Source organism: Typopeltis vanoorti, chromosome 15 (assembly GCF_054136105.1).
Source record: "Typopeltis vanoorti isolate ZY-2024b chromosome 15, IOZ_Tvanoo_1.0, whole genome shotgun sequence".
NCBI lineage: Eukaryota > Metazoa > Arthropoda > Arachnida > Uropygi > Thelyphonidae > Typopeltis > Typopeltis vanoorti.
In genome coordinates this window covers 23251827-23267600 of record NC_143563.1, presented here as the reverse complement: position 1 = coordinate 23267600, position 15774 = coordinate 23251827, and the positions used below count along the sequence as shown (strand labels likewise).

The window sequence follows — 15774 nt, the reverse complement described above, 5'->3', positions numbered from 1 at the left end:
CTATTCTTTTATTTTTATATCACTTCCACACTACACAGCCTACAGCAAATAAATGCCAGGTGTGAGCAGGAATCAAGAGCAAAGTTATCTGTTCATATTATTTTTGAAGAGCTGAAGGCTGTAGTCCCAGGATAACATTCCATGGGGAAGGCTGTTACATAAAACCAAGGTAGATGAAATGAAATATGAATGAGAGTAGCAGATTTGGTGAGTCAGCAGTTCAGCAGTAAATGGATGTTGGACAGCTGCTGCTTGTTGTTTAGCAGAATTCGAGAACATCTGAAATGAGTATTTGGACTCCAATGGAGGTCTCTGTACAATAATAATATTACTGGATGCTTGTATGCATGGAAATATGTGCAGAAGAGACACAATGTTAGTGATATTGAAAAGTGACTGGTACAGGTTAGGAAAATTTGGGATTTATAGAGTAAGCATCTGGAGCAATGAAAAATAATATCTTGAGTGAAAAAAGATGCTATATTTTTTGGAAGCCAAGGTTACTATACGTGTGATGGATTGTACAAAGAATAAGAGTAAGAGTTGGTCCGAAAAGAGAGATGGTCTTGACTATTAAATTGAGCATTATCAACGATAATGGGAGGGGGGGGAGAACTAATGTCTTTTTTCTTTATTTGCAAGAAAAAAGACAAGGTAATGTTATGGAAGCACTGAAAGTGACTGGGTTGTTATCACTACATGGAACAATGATATGATGGTGAGGAGAATAGTTTTAGGCTACTTATTGCAGATGATTTTGAAAGCTTGAGGTGTTTGAGCACTGCAAGGTTTGTCACGTGAGTAGAATGAGTGATATTGCAATCATCAGCAGAACTGTGCCGATGATAAGAAGTCCGTGAGAGGTCATCTATGTATAAAAGTAAGAGGGTAAAATAATAGAGCTCTGAGGAACATCTGCATTAGTCATAACATTTGAAGAGAGAACACTCTTGATAGTTATATTCAGTGAAAAATCCAAGAGAAAACTGGCAATCCAATTACAAATGGAGGATGGCAAACATAAAATGGAAATTTACTGAGAAGCCCTCAAACCAAACCTTTCAACAGCACACATCCAGTGGTGAGTGATAGAGGCAAGGAATTTTGCAGTGGATCTTGATTGGCATAATCCTAATTGGTAGTCATGGATTAGTTGGCAGGTCTCCAGAAGTCTGAAGCAAAACGAGAGCAATAATTCTATCATTTGATCATAGAGAATTACTGTATATATTGACAAACAAAGCGAATAGGTGTATAAAATGACCCCCCCAAATTTTTTTTTCAAAATTTTTTTTGTACTTACCATATATGATGACCACATATTTCACACTTACTGCTGACAGCTTCTTAGACATTACTTTTACTTTAATTAAATGTGGGCACAGAAATCATATCAGGTATTTTCTTTACAGTAACACAGGCCTGCAAAATTCGCGTCATAAAAAGTTGTCTGGAAACTATTAACTGTTTCTAATTTATTTTGGACCATTGATTTCAAATATCTCTTCCATTTTTCTTTATCATGTAAGGATTTTTCACAAAATGGATCTCAATATTACAGTAAAATAGCTTTAAAGTGCATTATATTAAGTAAAATAACAGTATTTAAAATTTTACATAAACATTTTTGGAATGAAAGTATTGGACAAAAAATTTTTAATTAAAGTAATTAAAGATTAATCTTTAGTACATACTTTATATTTCGTTGTGGTGTCTTTTTTTTTTTTTTTCAAAGCTTCTTTTTGAACTTTTTCTGTGAAATTCTTTTCCCAGGTCGTCTCTGTGCAACATCCAGCAATAGTTCGCCAACGTGATGACATTCCACTTCTCCTGATACCTTCTTTCCATCTCCTTGATGTCTTGGTGGAATCGCTCTCCTTGTTCTTCGCTGACAGTTCCCAGATTCTCAGAAAAGTAGTCTAAATAAGAGTTGAAAAAGTGCACTTTTAAGCTCATGGAGCATCCCAAATTCTTGAATTTCTGTAGCATGTCTTCCACAATCATTTTATAGTTGGGATCCTTGTGATTTTCTAAAAATTTGGTCACTACCTCTTTCAAAGCTTTCCACGCTTTTTTTTCAACAGTTGCCATTTATTCTTCAAATAATTTATCCTTCATAAGTTCCCTGAAGTCCGGACCAATAAAAATACCTTCTTTCAATTTTGCTGTAGATAATCCTGGAAATTTTGCACAGATGTATTTAAAACACTCTCCTTCTTTCGACAAAGCCTTGACAAACTGCTTCATCAATCCCAGCTTTATGTGAAGCGGGGATAAAAGGATTTTTTCCCGAGTAACCAAAGTTTCGTGTAATACATTTTTACTTCCAGGTTCTAATGTGACTCTTTCTGGCCATTCCTTCTTGATCCAATGTTGCTCTCGATTTTGGCTGTTCCACTCCCACAAAAAGCACGAGTATTTGGTGTATCCTCTTTATTGCCCAAAATCATAGATATGACTTAAAGATCACCACAAACTGTCCATCCATGATCACTGAACTTATGTTTGCTGAGAATGAAAGCTAAATTTTCGCATTGTTCTTTCAAATGCACAGAATGTGCTACTGGTACCGAAGCATACTTACTGTAATTATGGAGAAGCACAGCTTTAAGGCTTCTTTTTGAGGAATCGATAAACAACCTCCAATCAATGACTTCATATTTTACGTTGAATTTGCTTATCAGTCCGGGAATATCGCTACAGTAAACTAAATCACCTTCCTCTGAAAAGTAAGGAAGAAAATCTCTTTCTCTATATCTAAACCATGAGAAAGAGGTGCCAGTGGCTAACAAATTCTTTTCATTTAGTCTCAAGCCCAGCAGTTCTGCAGATTCCTTAGGAAGACCCAAATCTCTGACCGAAGTCGTTTAAATTGGTCTGTGAAAAAAAAGTTCAGGTGGACCACTATCTTTGTATTCATCATCATTAAAATCTTCAACTTCTTCATTTGAATTGCTGCTGAGTGGTTCTTCTAAAATTTGTGGTATGGGTATTTCAGGACCATGTTCCACTGGGCATATTGCAGATGGTAAATTAGGATAGGAAATGTCTTTTTTATTTTTCACATTAAAACCTCGAACATTCAAAGAACAGAAGTGACAGTCATCAGTATGGTTGCAGGGTTCCTGCCATCATCATAATCATCAACAACCATGGGTCCAGTGCCCGTAGGTGTCTGCTGCCATATTGATATGATTGTTCCATTGTATTCTATTTTGTGCAAGATGACTCAATTTGTGTATAGAGTTTCCACACCATTTGACGATGTCATCGCTTCATTCTCTGTTTGGTTTTCCTCTTTTGTTCTTTCCTTCAATTATTCCAAACAGCAATGTTTTTAGTTTTCTCTCATCATTCATTCTACATATATGGCCAAATAGATGTAGTTTCTTTTGATTATTATCTGTATCAGGTTTTCTTTTGGTTGTATTTGTCTGTAGAATTCCTCATTGTCCACTTTCTGTATCCAGCTTATTCTCAAGATTTTTCTATAGCACTTCCTCTCAAATGCCAATATCCTCCTTTCAAATTCTCTCAGGAGTGCCCAGGCCTCGCATCCATAGAGCATGCTGCTGAAGATACAGGTTTCTACAATGCACAGTTTAGTTTGCATCTTTATAGCTCGGCTCTTCCATATTTTGTCCATGGCTTTTAAAATAGTTGTTGCTCTGGCTATCTAATTCTAATTTTTATCTCTTTTTTGGGGTCCAAGTCATGCATCATGTGGCATCCAAGATATGTGAAGTGTTCCACATTTTCCAGTTGAAATCTGTCTATTGTAACTCTTTTCAGTAACTCCTGCTGTCCGAATATCATTGTTTTAGTTGTTTCAAAGTTGACATTTAGTCCATATCTTTTTCCTTCTGTGTATAGTGTTTGTAATGTCTGTTCCAGCCTTGCTGTGTCTTCTTCAATCAGGACGATGTCATCTGCAAAGCAGAGGTAGTTTATTCTCATGCCATTTATTGAAATGCCTCCACCTTCTTCTTTAATCTTATCTAGTGTTCTTCCCAGATGTGTAATGAAGATGATTGGTGATATAGTGTCCCCTTGTCTTGTGCCTTGACTAGTCGCAAACCAAACTCCAGTCTCACCTGCTATCCAGATTTTTGCTTGTGCTTGGCTGTTTATATCTTTCAGCAGGCAGATCAATTTATTGTCAACACCATAGGATTCCACAACAGCCCATGTTATATTTTGGTCAATATTATCAAATGCTTTTTGGAAGTCCACGAAACAGCAATATATCGCTTTGTTCTTTCTTCGAGCTTTCTCTGCTATTAGTCTTAGTGCGAGTATTTGTCGCACTGTACTTCGATCATGTTGAAATCTGGCTTGCTCATCCGGAAGATGTGCCTCCATATGCCCCTTCAGGCATTCTGTTAGTATTTTCATCAGCACTTTGCCAAGATGACTAATTAATGCAATAGTTCTATAATTGGTGCATTCTAAAGCACTGCCTTTCTTATGAAGAACAACCAAGAGTGATTTTTTTCACTCTTCGGGGGCATATCCTGATCTCCATATTTCATTACATAGCTGATGTATTTCTTTTACAACTGATTCTTCCCCATATTTTAGCATCTCGCCTATTATGTTGTCATTTCCAGGACTCTTGTTGTTCTTGAGATGTTTTATAGCCTTATTCACCTCCTCTTCCAAGATGTCATTTTCAAATATCTCTGCTGGTGGAGACATTGCTTTTAGTTCTTTGATTACTTCTGTTGCAGTATCATTTAGTTGATTTTTATATAGTTCACTGCAATATCTTGTCCATCTATGTATGATTTCTGTCTTGTCCATCAATACTTTATCATTTTCATCTTTGACTGCTACTGATCTTGTTTGCCACTTCCTACTGACATTTCTCATAAGTTTGTAGACCTCTCTAGTTTTGTGTTCTCCATAGTACTGTTCAATGCCTTTGCACTGGTCCTCCAACCATTTAGCTTTATCAGATCTTGCTGCTTTCCGTACTTCATTGCATTTTTGATGGTATAACTCATCTGCTGCCTCTGAATTATCATTATCTCTTTTAGGTTTCAGTTCTCTTTTCTCTTGTACCAATTTTAGGGTTTCCTGAGTTATCCATTTCTTGTTGATCTTTTCTCTTTCAGGAATTACTTCCTCTACTGCTTTTTTTAGCACTGTAGTCGGTCATTCTGCTCTTGTATTTATATTTTTTTTTTCACTTGCGGTCTTAAGCTTAGTTTCCAGTATGTTCTGATATGCTGTTCTTAGCCTGTCTTCATTTAGTTTTGAGATGTCTCTAGCTTTTTGGAACTTTCCTTTGTACTTCTGTTTCAGTTTTAGTCTGATATTCGCAATCACTAAACTGTGGTCCAAATCAATATCAGCTCCTTGGAACGATCTGCACTGTTGAACGAGGTTCTCCATTTCTGGTCTATTAATATCAGGTTGATCATATTCCTGTGTTTGCCATTGAAGGAGTGGCACATCCATTTACAACAATCTTTTTGTTGGAATTTGGTATTGCAAATTCCCGCCATACCATAGGAATTCTGAAATGGAAAGATTTTTGTCCTCCCTTCGACCACCTTCTAAGTTCTTCTACAAAAATGGAACATACATATGCAGTGCCCATGGCTTATCTAAGTCACCAAGTTTCATTCAAATACGCATAGTATACTTGTTTTTTTACCACTAACTCCACGCATATGTAGCAGAAAATGTTAGGTGAATTTTTGCAACCTCTTGAAGCCATCACTTAAAACACAGTTAAACGAATCTTAACGAATGACATCAACATTATTACATAACACTATGTAAAAACATTAAATTAAATCTTAACACTAACTTAGAAAATATGCCACCCTTCAGAAATATCAAGTTTGACAACAGAAAAGTCATCCGTTATCTTAGCGAATCAGATTCAAAGTAGACACCTGCACTTTTATCTGCATTCCTCCTTCCCTCTCCTATCTTAAGAATAAGAAATTTTGTGGAAATTTCTTTACCATAAAAAGGCACTTATTTCAAAAAAGCATTTATACAACTAATTAGCTGTAAATAAAGGAGAATGAAAATAAATACCAATGCGCTGAATTTAAATCCAAATACTACTAATAAAAACGATAAAATTAGAAACTGGATAAAATTGGTGGGTGATGGAATTTTTTTATTATTTTTTCTGAACTCAGCATCTAAAAATCTATAAGAATCAATTATTACTTCTCAGGCAACTTTTCCATCACAGGCCTGTGTAATTTATTAATAATGCATAGTATGAAACAATCAGAAAAACTGTTATGTTTATTATTATAATTATCTCAAATCACTATGGAGTCAAAGACTTATCCGTGGGAGGTCCCTTTATCATACACACAGTTCATCATAACAAGCATTAAATGCATTCAAATTCTCTGCAAATTCTCCATGCAAAAAACCTCCTTTTCACTCCCTTGTTCATGCAGTCTTTATACAGTTTCCAAAGATGACCTCTTGATCTCTTGACCCCTATCTCATACCAATTTATGAAAACCATCTTCAACATTAAGCAAATAACAATCCCTTACCAACATGTATGTCTCTATCATATCACCCCTCTACCTCTTATCCACTAGACACTGTAAATTGCATCTTCTCAACCTTTCTTCATGCTCAGCATTGCAAACTACCTTAGTCGGTCACTTCTGGACAGTTTCCAATATCTCTTCATCCTTTTGAAACCCAGGTGAACAAATATGTGCACAGTAGTTCATATCTGGCCTAATACAATGTGACGTTATATAATGGAACAAGAATATCCTTACCTCGAATATATTAGGGATGAGTGAAACAAAAAAAGTCAAAAACTGGTGAGATCTTTCTGAGCAATAAATACAAAATGTTATATTCAGGAAACGACAATCAAAGAAAAGAAGGAGTAGCCATAGTATTCAACACAAAATACGAGGCTAATCTTCTTGAATGGCAGGCAATCTCAAGTAGGGTGATGTGGGCAAATCCAAATGGGGAACTGAACAATGAGACTTTAATTGTGCCTATGGTCCCACAGAAAGTTATACTAAGGTAGAAGTGGAGGAATTTTTTGAGACTTTAGAGAAAGCAACTGACACAATGAAAACTTGCTCTTTGTTAGAATCTAAATAGCAGAATAGGAAATGATTTCAGACATAAAAAATATTTGGAGAAAATTTGGAGAAAAGAGCAAACCTAATAATAATGACAAATACCTGTTGGATTTCTGCTCAGGACATGGACTGATTATTACTAATACCATGTTCCAACATAAAAATGTGCACAAATTCATATAGAGAGAAGAGGCAAGAAATAAGAAAATTCTCATTGACTATGTTATTGTTGATAGTGATGTTTTCTCCCTGGTGCAGGACACTACAGTGGACAGAGGATTTCAAAAAGGAAGTGATCAATATTTAGTCTTGAGCAGGATAAAAATGAATTTCATATTGAAAAGAATAATGTAAGAAAGTTTTAAAGCGAATAAAAGTTGAGCAGCTCTCAGATGTGAACTGTAGACTAAAATACACAAACATTGTTCAAGAAAAAATGAAAGAGTTCGTTAACAGGAACCAAACCTTGGAGATCCAGTGGCAAGCCATGAAGAAAACATTGATTGATTCAGCCAGAGAGGCATGTTGTGGTGAGGTTATATGCAAGGATAGAAAAATCAAAACTCCATAGTGAACACAGAAAGTTAAAGAGGCAATGAAGGAAAAGAAGAAAGCATATCAAAAGTTCCTGGCAAATAAGTCAGCTTGTGTTCTTAGAGAATACAGAGATAAATGTAAGAAACTAAACACCGTGTAAAATTAGCTAAACAAAAGTCATGGGAAGACTTTAGTAAGAACATAGAAAATAAATATTAAGAAAGCTCAGTAATGGTGGAAAGAGTGCTGTAAAAGGTGACAAGAAAACTGGAGAAAAAGATATCCTTGAAGTATGGAGTAATTACTTCAAAAAATTGCTAAATGAAACAATCAGTGACAGCAGAGTGGTAAAAAACACTGACCAGGCATGCAATCATGAATACATATCCATACTTGAAGTAGAAAAAGCCATCAAAAGCCTGAAATGTGGAAAGGCAGCTGGAGTAGATGATATTCAACAGAAATGCTCAAGTATGGAGGTATAAAAGTCTTACAGTGGCTGTACTGCATAGTTCAGAAGGCCTGTACAGAGGGATTTCAGATGATTGGAGTATAGCTCTCATAGTACCCATATATAAAAAAAGGGAAATAAAATTGAATGTGAAAATTATAGAAGTATTTCTCTACTGAGTGTTCCTGGTAAGATTTATGTCAGTATACTTCAGAAACAGTTGAGAAGGATGTGGAAGAACAATCTGGATACATGCTAAATAGAGGCTGTCAGGATCAGATTTTCACTTTACGACAAATAGTTGAGAAATCATGGAAATATAACAAAGATCTATATTTAAGTTTTGTGGATCTGGAAAAGGCACATAACAAAGTGCCAAGAGAGAAGCTATTCAGTTATATGGTCTCAATGGGGAATTATATTGAGCAATATTTAGTCTTTATTTGAGTTGGAAGTCAGCAGTTGGAATTGACGGAAGTACAGGAAGATGGTCTAATGTTAAATCTGGTGTCAGACAAGGATGTACATAATCCCGCCTGTTATTCATTATCTATACGGATCACATTATGAAGGAAAGTGATATTAACCTGATATCAAAATTGGAGATGTTAATGTCAGCTCTTTGCTTTATGAGGATGATGTTATACTTCTAAATAAATCTGCTACAAGTCTGCAAGAGACTCCCTAAATTGAATAAGTGTTGTAATAGATATGGTATGAAGGTCAGCAATAACAAGAAAATAGGAAGTAACATTAAAAATATCAACTGCATTGTGAATAGAGAACCTATAGAAAAAGCAAAAAGTTTAAGCTACTTTTTTAGTGAAGATGGTAAAGTAAATATGGAAATAGACAACAGAATCAACAGAGCTGGTATGGTAGGAAGACAACCGAATAAATTTACACGAAATGGGAGAAATCAGTCAAAACACTAAATTAGTTCTATACAAGACAATGTTCAAACCAATTTTAACTTATGGATCTGAGAGCTGGTTATAAATAAAGTACTTGACCAAAGACTAGAGACCACAGATATGAGAGTCCTGAGAAAGATTAGGAGCATGAACAGATGGCATCAATGGCAATATCATGTTAAAAAAGAGGATATTAGAAAAGAACTTGACGTTGTTAGCATCCAGGAATGTGCTAGCAAAGCTAATCTCACGTGATATGGTCACTTAAACAGAATGGGAGAGGAAAGATTAGCAAAACAAGTGTTCTCTGTAGGTTGGCAGGAAAAAGACCCAGAGGAAGACCAAGATATAGGTGGATTGATATGGTAAAAAGTGCCTTAGAATATAGAAATATAAGATCTGACAATATGGATCCTTGACGGGTAACAGATTGATTTGGAGGGAAATTGTTGATAGGAAGTTAGGAATGATGTAATTTCTTCATGTCATACTATCATAATATCCTGTACACCCCTTGAGGATACATGTCAAGAATTTGATGATGATTTAATGCTACTTTCGTCAATATGTGATCTTTCTTTCATAATATGATCTAAAGTATTAATTAACTTACCTTTCCCTTGTACAATTTCTTCACATAAATTAAGCAACCTCTTGGCTCCTTTTGCTGCCATATGAAGTTTGCCTTTTCTCTTACCTGTAATCAGAACCTATATTACAAATTCATTTAAAGGACAATGTAATTTGAACTAATAAGTCCATGTCTTTATCAATTACATTAATTTCTGATGAGAAGAAATTAGAAATTAAGCTCATTTCTACCATTTATGAAAATAGTAACAATAAGTGTTCTTTAAGTATCCCTGCCTAACTAGGGCTACAGCAGCAGCAGAATATGATTTATTACTTCTCATCATAAGACTTTTTGTGGACCATTCAAGTTTTTCTCACAAACTACTAAAATTGGGAATAAGTGAAACAGTGAATGCCTTTATAATTACTATTCATTATTAACTTTTGAAGTGTCTGTTTAATAAATGTAATTAAAATAAATTAGTTCCTTTTGTAGTGTGAATATTTTATAATAATGTTGCATAAATCTTTAGTTGTTTTTTTTTTCAATCCTAGCCACCAAACATGGGAAAATTACAGGAAATGTACTGTAGAGTTAAGTTACTTACATTCTCAATAAAATAATCCTTTACTACAAATAATGTGGTACTTTAATCAAGCTGCTTCATGTCTACAATTAACAAAGCAGCAGGAGGTGATATGACATCAAGCAATGAAATCTGCTGACTGAATAAGCAATTGTACAAAGATCCATTCTACAGTGAATGTTAATCCACAGCCTACTGATTGCAAGCAGAGATAATATCCACTCAATGACTTATTGAAAATTTTATGTAGTATTTTAATTTTCTTTATTATTTTATCAATAGTGTAATACTGTATTTTGATAATAATAAATTTAGTTTAATCCTTTGTCCAAGTGTAAGCAAACAAAAGTTTGCGCCTGAAAATATCTTCAGGACTGAGGGAAGGTGGTGCAACACCAGGCAACTCCGAGCAAAGGTGGACCAAGCTCTCATCACTCCTTGTCAGTATCTCCCATTATGCAAAGCACATCTCCTTGTGGATGTGTATACTGCTATGCATTAAGGGAAGGGCCACTACCCAGACCGGTTTCGACCTTTATTGAGGTCTTGTCGGTGGGAGGCAAACCCAAATGTGGAGATACTAAGGCGGAAGTAATAGGAGAAGTCATATTTACCTATACGAGTTGCCAACAGGTGTACCACCTTATTATTGAATTACTCTGGATTTAGAGAAAGATGTTGGAAGTTTATTTTGCACTTGGTTAGACTATAATAAATTTAGTTTAATCCTTTATCCAAGTGTAAGCAAACAAAGTTTGCGCCTGAAAATATCTTCAGGACTGAGGTAAGGTGGTGCAACACCAGGTAACTCCGAGCAAAGGTGGACCAAGCTCTCATCACTCCTTGTCTCAGTATCTCCCATAATGCAAAGCACATCTCCTTGCGGACATGTATACTGCTATGCATTAAGGGAAGGCATGTATACTGCTATGCATAACAGTATACATGTCCGCAAGGAGATGTGCTTTGCATTATGAGAGATACTGAGACAAGGAGTGATGAGAGCTTGGTCCACTTTTGCTCAGTCCTGAAGATATTTTCAGATGCAAACTTTGTTTGCTTACACTTGGATAAAGGATTAAACTAAATTTATTAAAATCTAACCAAGTGCAAAATAAACTTCCAACTGTATTTTGATACTCTAAGAAAGCAGCTAAGCAGTAATTATTGTAGCAAATGACTAGACATAATGCTAGCATGCAGTTACTCAACACTGATTTCCAGTAACAAGCTATATGATGACATGTTCGATGACATCATATAATTTTCATTTTTAATTTTTTTAAAATAAAATGGTTGTTAAAGTGGAAACCTGATAAAAGAAAAAAAAAAGGCCAGATTTAAGACAAATAAGCCAAGACATTTTTACTTTAATAAATAATCAAGAAATCATGGAAATATCATAGGGTCTCTTATTTAAGCTTTCTTGATCACAAAAGAAAAGAAAAAAAACATATTATAAAATACCAAAGAAGTAAACTTCAAAACAAATCTATGATGTAAATAGAATTTTATACAGAATGATACACAATTTATACTGAAGCAGAAAATTGATAGATACAATTGAAGGATACATAAGAAGATGATTTGATACTAAATATTTAAATTTTAAATAAAAGAATACAAATAACTATGGTAAAGATACTTAATAAAATTATGCTGTTAAAATACAGGTATTTTGGTTTTTGATACATAAACTAACTTTAGTATAGAATAAGAAACCTGAAATTCAGGTTTCTTATTACAAAGGCAGTGAAGGTAACACAGAGGATTTCTGCAATAATGAGAAGGACGCTGACCTACAGAGATAAAAGAGTTATCATTCCATTGTATAAGACCCTGATCAGACCACACTTAGACTATTGTTCTCAGATTTCGTCCCCAGGATTTGAAGGGGATAAATTAACTGTAGAAAGGGTACAAAGGCAGATAACAAAGATGGTTTCAGGACTGTACAATGTTAGTTATGAGGATTGGCTGAGGGAATGTGGGCTGCAGAGTTTGGTGGATAGAAGGAGGAGAGGTGATATGATTGAGACTTTTAAACTGTTGAGAGGTGGTTACAGGGTTGACACTGGGGAGTTATTTTGCTTGGTTGAACAGTAGGAAGGGGTGATGACAAGGGGGCCATCCCTGGAAGTTACGAAAGGAAACTGTCAGCAAAAGGGCGAGTAGTTGTTTTATTTGCGTGGAGGGTGGTTGAACCATGGAATGCATTGCCTGATAAAGTGGTGAGAGCGAGAACGGTCAATGAGTTTAAGGAGTGGTATGATAATGATAGACTGTGTTTCCTAGGAGGGATCTCCCACGATGAGTCCTGATAGACTTTGTGTTTCCTAGGAAGGACCTCCTGCGATGAGTCTTTTGACTCCATGGAGGCCTGAATAATAATAATAAACAATGAAAAATTCAAATATAATAAATTAAAACAACATACCAAACCTTGGAGTTGAACTGGCAAACTCTGAAGAAAACATTTATTGATTCAGCTAAGGAAGTATGAGTGAAGTTGTTTGCAAAGAAAGAAAAATAAAAACAGCATAGCAGACACAAGGTGTTACAGTAGCAGTCCAGGACAAGAAAAAAGCATACTGAAAATTCCTACAAATAAATCAGCAGATGCCCTTAAAAGAAAACAGAGAAAAACATACGAGAGCCAAGCTATGTGTAAAAATAACTAAAAAAGTCAAGGGGGATCAGATATATATATATATATATCTGATCCACACACATGAAAGACCACAAGATCTATATAGCACATTAGTGCTATGTGCAGGCAAGAGGAATAGGAGGGGAGAAAAAAAAAAGGATTCTATTTCACATTTTGCCTGAACAGATGAGGATTGTAATCTTTGGGAGGCAGAGTGGGGAAGACTGTTTCAAAGGATAGGAGTAAATGGGATGAAAGAGGAGGCAGTGAAGTTGGTTCAGTGAGTTTCAAGATGGACTGTAAAAGGATGTTGATTAGTAGTGGCTTCTTTTAATGATTTTGGAGGAGAGCAGAGGAATTACAGTGGCCAATTCAGCAGAGCACTGTGCATGAAAGTATCTGTAGAAGAGGCATCAGAAACTAAATGTCTGTGAGAGAGAGGGATCATTAATTAACCAGAGTGCAATCTTCTGGATAGAATCGAGCAATCATCATAGAGAGGATTTTGCTACATCAACCAAAATATGCATGCAATATTCCATGGTTAGGTGGATTTGGGTTTCAGATAGGGTTAGCAGCTGTGATGATGTGAAGTAGTGTCTTGTGCAAAAAAAGTACACAAAGTTTTTTGGTAGCTACAGAAGCTATAGCTGCAAATGTGGTTGTGCTAGGAAAGATCAGTCCAAGAAGAGAAATCGATTTTGGATACCTTAGTATTACTGAAGGTAAGGGAGATGGATGCGAGCTCTTTCTTACAAAAGATTAGACAGAACTGAGTTTTGGTGGCACTGAAGTTTACAAGGTTGTCCTTGCCCCACTGGGATATAGCTAGGAGATCTGAATTCAGTCCCTGGTCATGGTAGAACTTGAGGATTCTAATACTTGAGCACTACAAGGTTTGTCGAATAAAAAGGAGGAATGGAGTGTGAAAGGAGGATTGGTGAAGTTATGGATAGGATTGGAAGTTTGAGACAGAAGGTCATTTATATACAAGACGAAGAGAGTGGATGAAAGAACAGACCCCTGGGATACACCTGCATTGGTGAGGAAGTCTAAGGAGAGTAAACCGTCCACCATAACACATAGTGAGCGATCAGTGAGAAAGGCAGTGAACCAGTTGGAAAGTGAGGAATGCAGATCATAGGATGGCAGTTTGATAAATAGGACCATGTGCCAAACCCGATCAAATGCCTTTGAAATGTCAAGGGCAACCACATGAGTTCCTCAAATTTCTCCATGGCCTGTCCAGAGGAGAGTGGTGAAAGCAAGATCAGCTGTAGATTGCGAGTGGCAGAATTCATACTGCTGGTCACTGATTAGTTGGTATGTCTCTGGGTGGTTGAACAATTGGTTGCTGATGACCTTCTCCATAATTTTAGAGAGAACAGGAGTGAGAGCAGTTGGACAATAGTTCGTTGGTAGACTTTTATCACCTTTCTTTGGGATGGAGAATGTAAGGTAGATGCCTATAAAATCAGATCATTTGAAGAGGCGATACAGGATAAGTGTTAGTTCTGGCAGGGCCGGCGGAAGTGGACATGCAGAGCATGTGGGCGCCGCAGGTGGGGCACGGTTCATTTTTAAGAAACAAAATTTTTATAATAAAAATAAAAAATTCTTAGAATGATCAATATTAAAATAAATAAGTCCTGATACACCGATTAAAATTTTTAAAAAATTGTATATTGCCACCTCTTTGATCAGCCGGCTGTTTACAATTTTGCAGCGAGAATGTCTGCAGAATGTTGTGTCTACTGCAGTCTATCTAAAGTGAAATGGTGAATGGTTTTTATGTGCAGAAACGAATTTTTGTATAAAACATTTGTTGCTATTTAACCAGTCATATGATACGCATCTCAGGCTACTGACAGTAGCGCAGTGTGGACTATTATTTCGTCTCTGTGTCGTGTTGTGTAATAATTTCTTGTGGGTATAAAATAGAAATGGAATCAAAAATTAAAAAAAAAAAAAGTTATCTGGTGCACAAAATCGTAATCATCATGCTGCGAAAGAAGCAGAAGAAACAAACTGGAGCTCTTAATAAATTTATTAAAATATTCTGATGCAGATTGTTTTAATAATCTGCATCAGAATCCTCTCGATACCTCAGAAATCAGAGTTGACGAACCGCACACATCATCCAGTTTGCATGAAAGTACTATTGCAACTATTGAACAAGATAACAAGACGCATGATTTAAGCGAAAAACAGTTAAGAGAAAATTTAGTTGTAGTTGACCATGAAATCAACATGTTGTTAGTCTCTGTAAATTTAGAAGATCCGGGTGAATGGGAAAATATTGATGAAAAATTACAAGTTGGTTTAATTGAAATGGGGCCTGTTCAAAAGAAAAATATAATATATCCCAGAGATACATATGGTCGTAAATTTGGCAATACGTATTATAATAGAAAAATGGGGAGCTCGTGCTAAGAACATGGCTCATTTATTCCGAAAGTTTAAATTCTGTTTATTGCTTTTGTTGCAAACTTTTCGCACCTACTGAATCAAGTAGTCTTGTAGAAGGTTATAACGATTGGAGAAATGTAAGTACAATTAGTGCGAATGCAGATACAATTAGTTTCTTTGCAATTATTCAAGAAATATACAATTTCTTTTCATTCTTTTACAAACGTTGCGCAATCAATAAAGAAACAGCATGAAGCACAAACATTATGTGCTAAAATAAAGGACTACAAATTTATTTGCTCTCTTATAACTTGGCATGATTTACCTAACAGAATAAACCCTGTGATTAAATGCTTCAAAACAAAAATATGAACATTACACTTGCTTTAGAATCTATCGAAACTTAAAAATATTCTTACAAGGGGTATCGATCAGATACAAATTTTAAAGAAGTTCTTAAAACGGCAAAAGAACTGAGTGATGAGGTGGATGGAGAACAAGAATTTAAAACTGGTACTGAAGTTCAACGACGAAAGAAGACACGACAATTTGACTACGA

At 35.6% G+C, this 15774-nt stretch overlaps 1 protein-coding gene across 2 annotated transcripts in view; it reads right to left on the bottom strand.

The window, feature by feature from the left end:
- Ns4 (Nucleostemin 4) overlaps positions 1-15774 on the bottom strand; it is a 186507-nt gene that overhangs the window by 94410 nt on the left and 76323 nt on the right. For both annotated transcript variants that reach the window (XM_090404747.1, XM_090404748.1), the window contains one exon: positions 9610-9693. In XM_090404747.1, coding sequence (XP_090260873.1) covers positions 9610-9693 — 84 coding nt within the window. The remainder of the gene's footprint in view (positions 1-9609; positions 9694-15774) is intronic.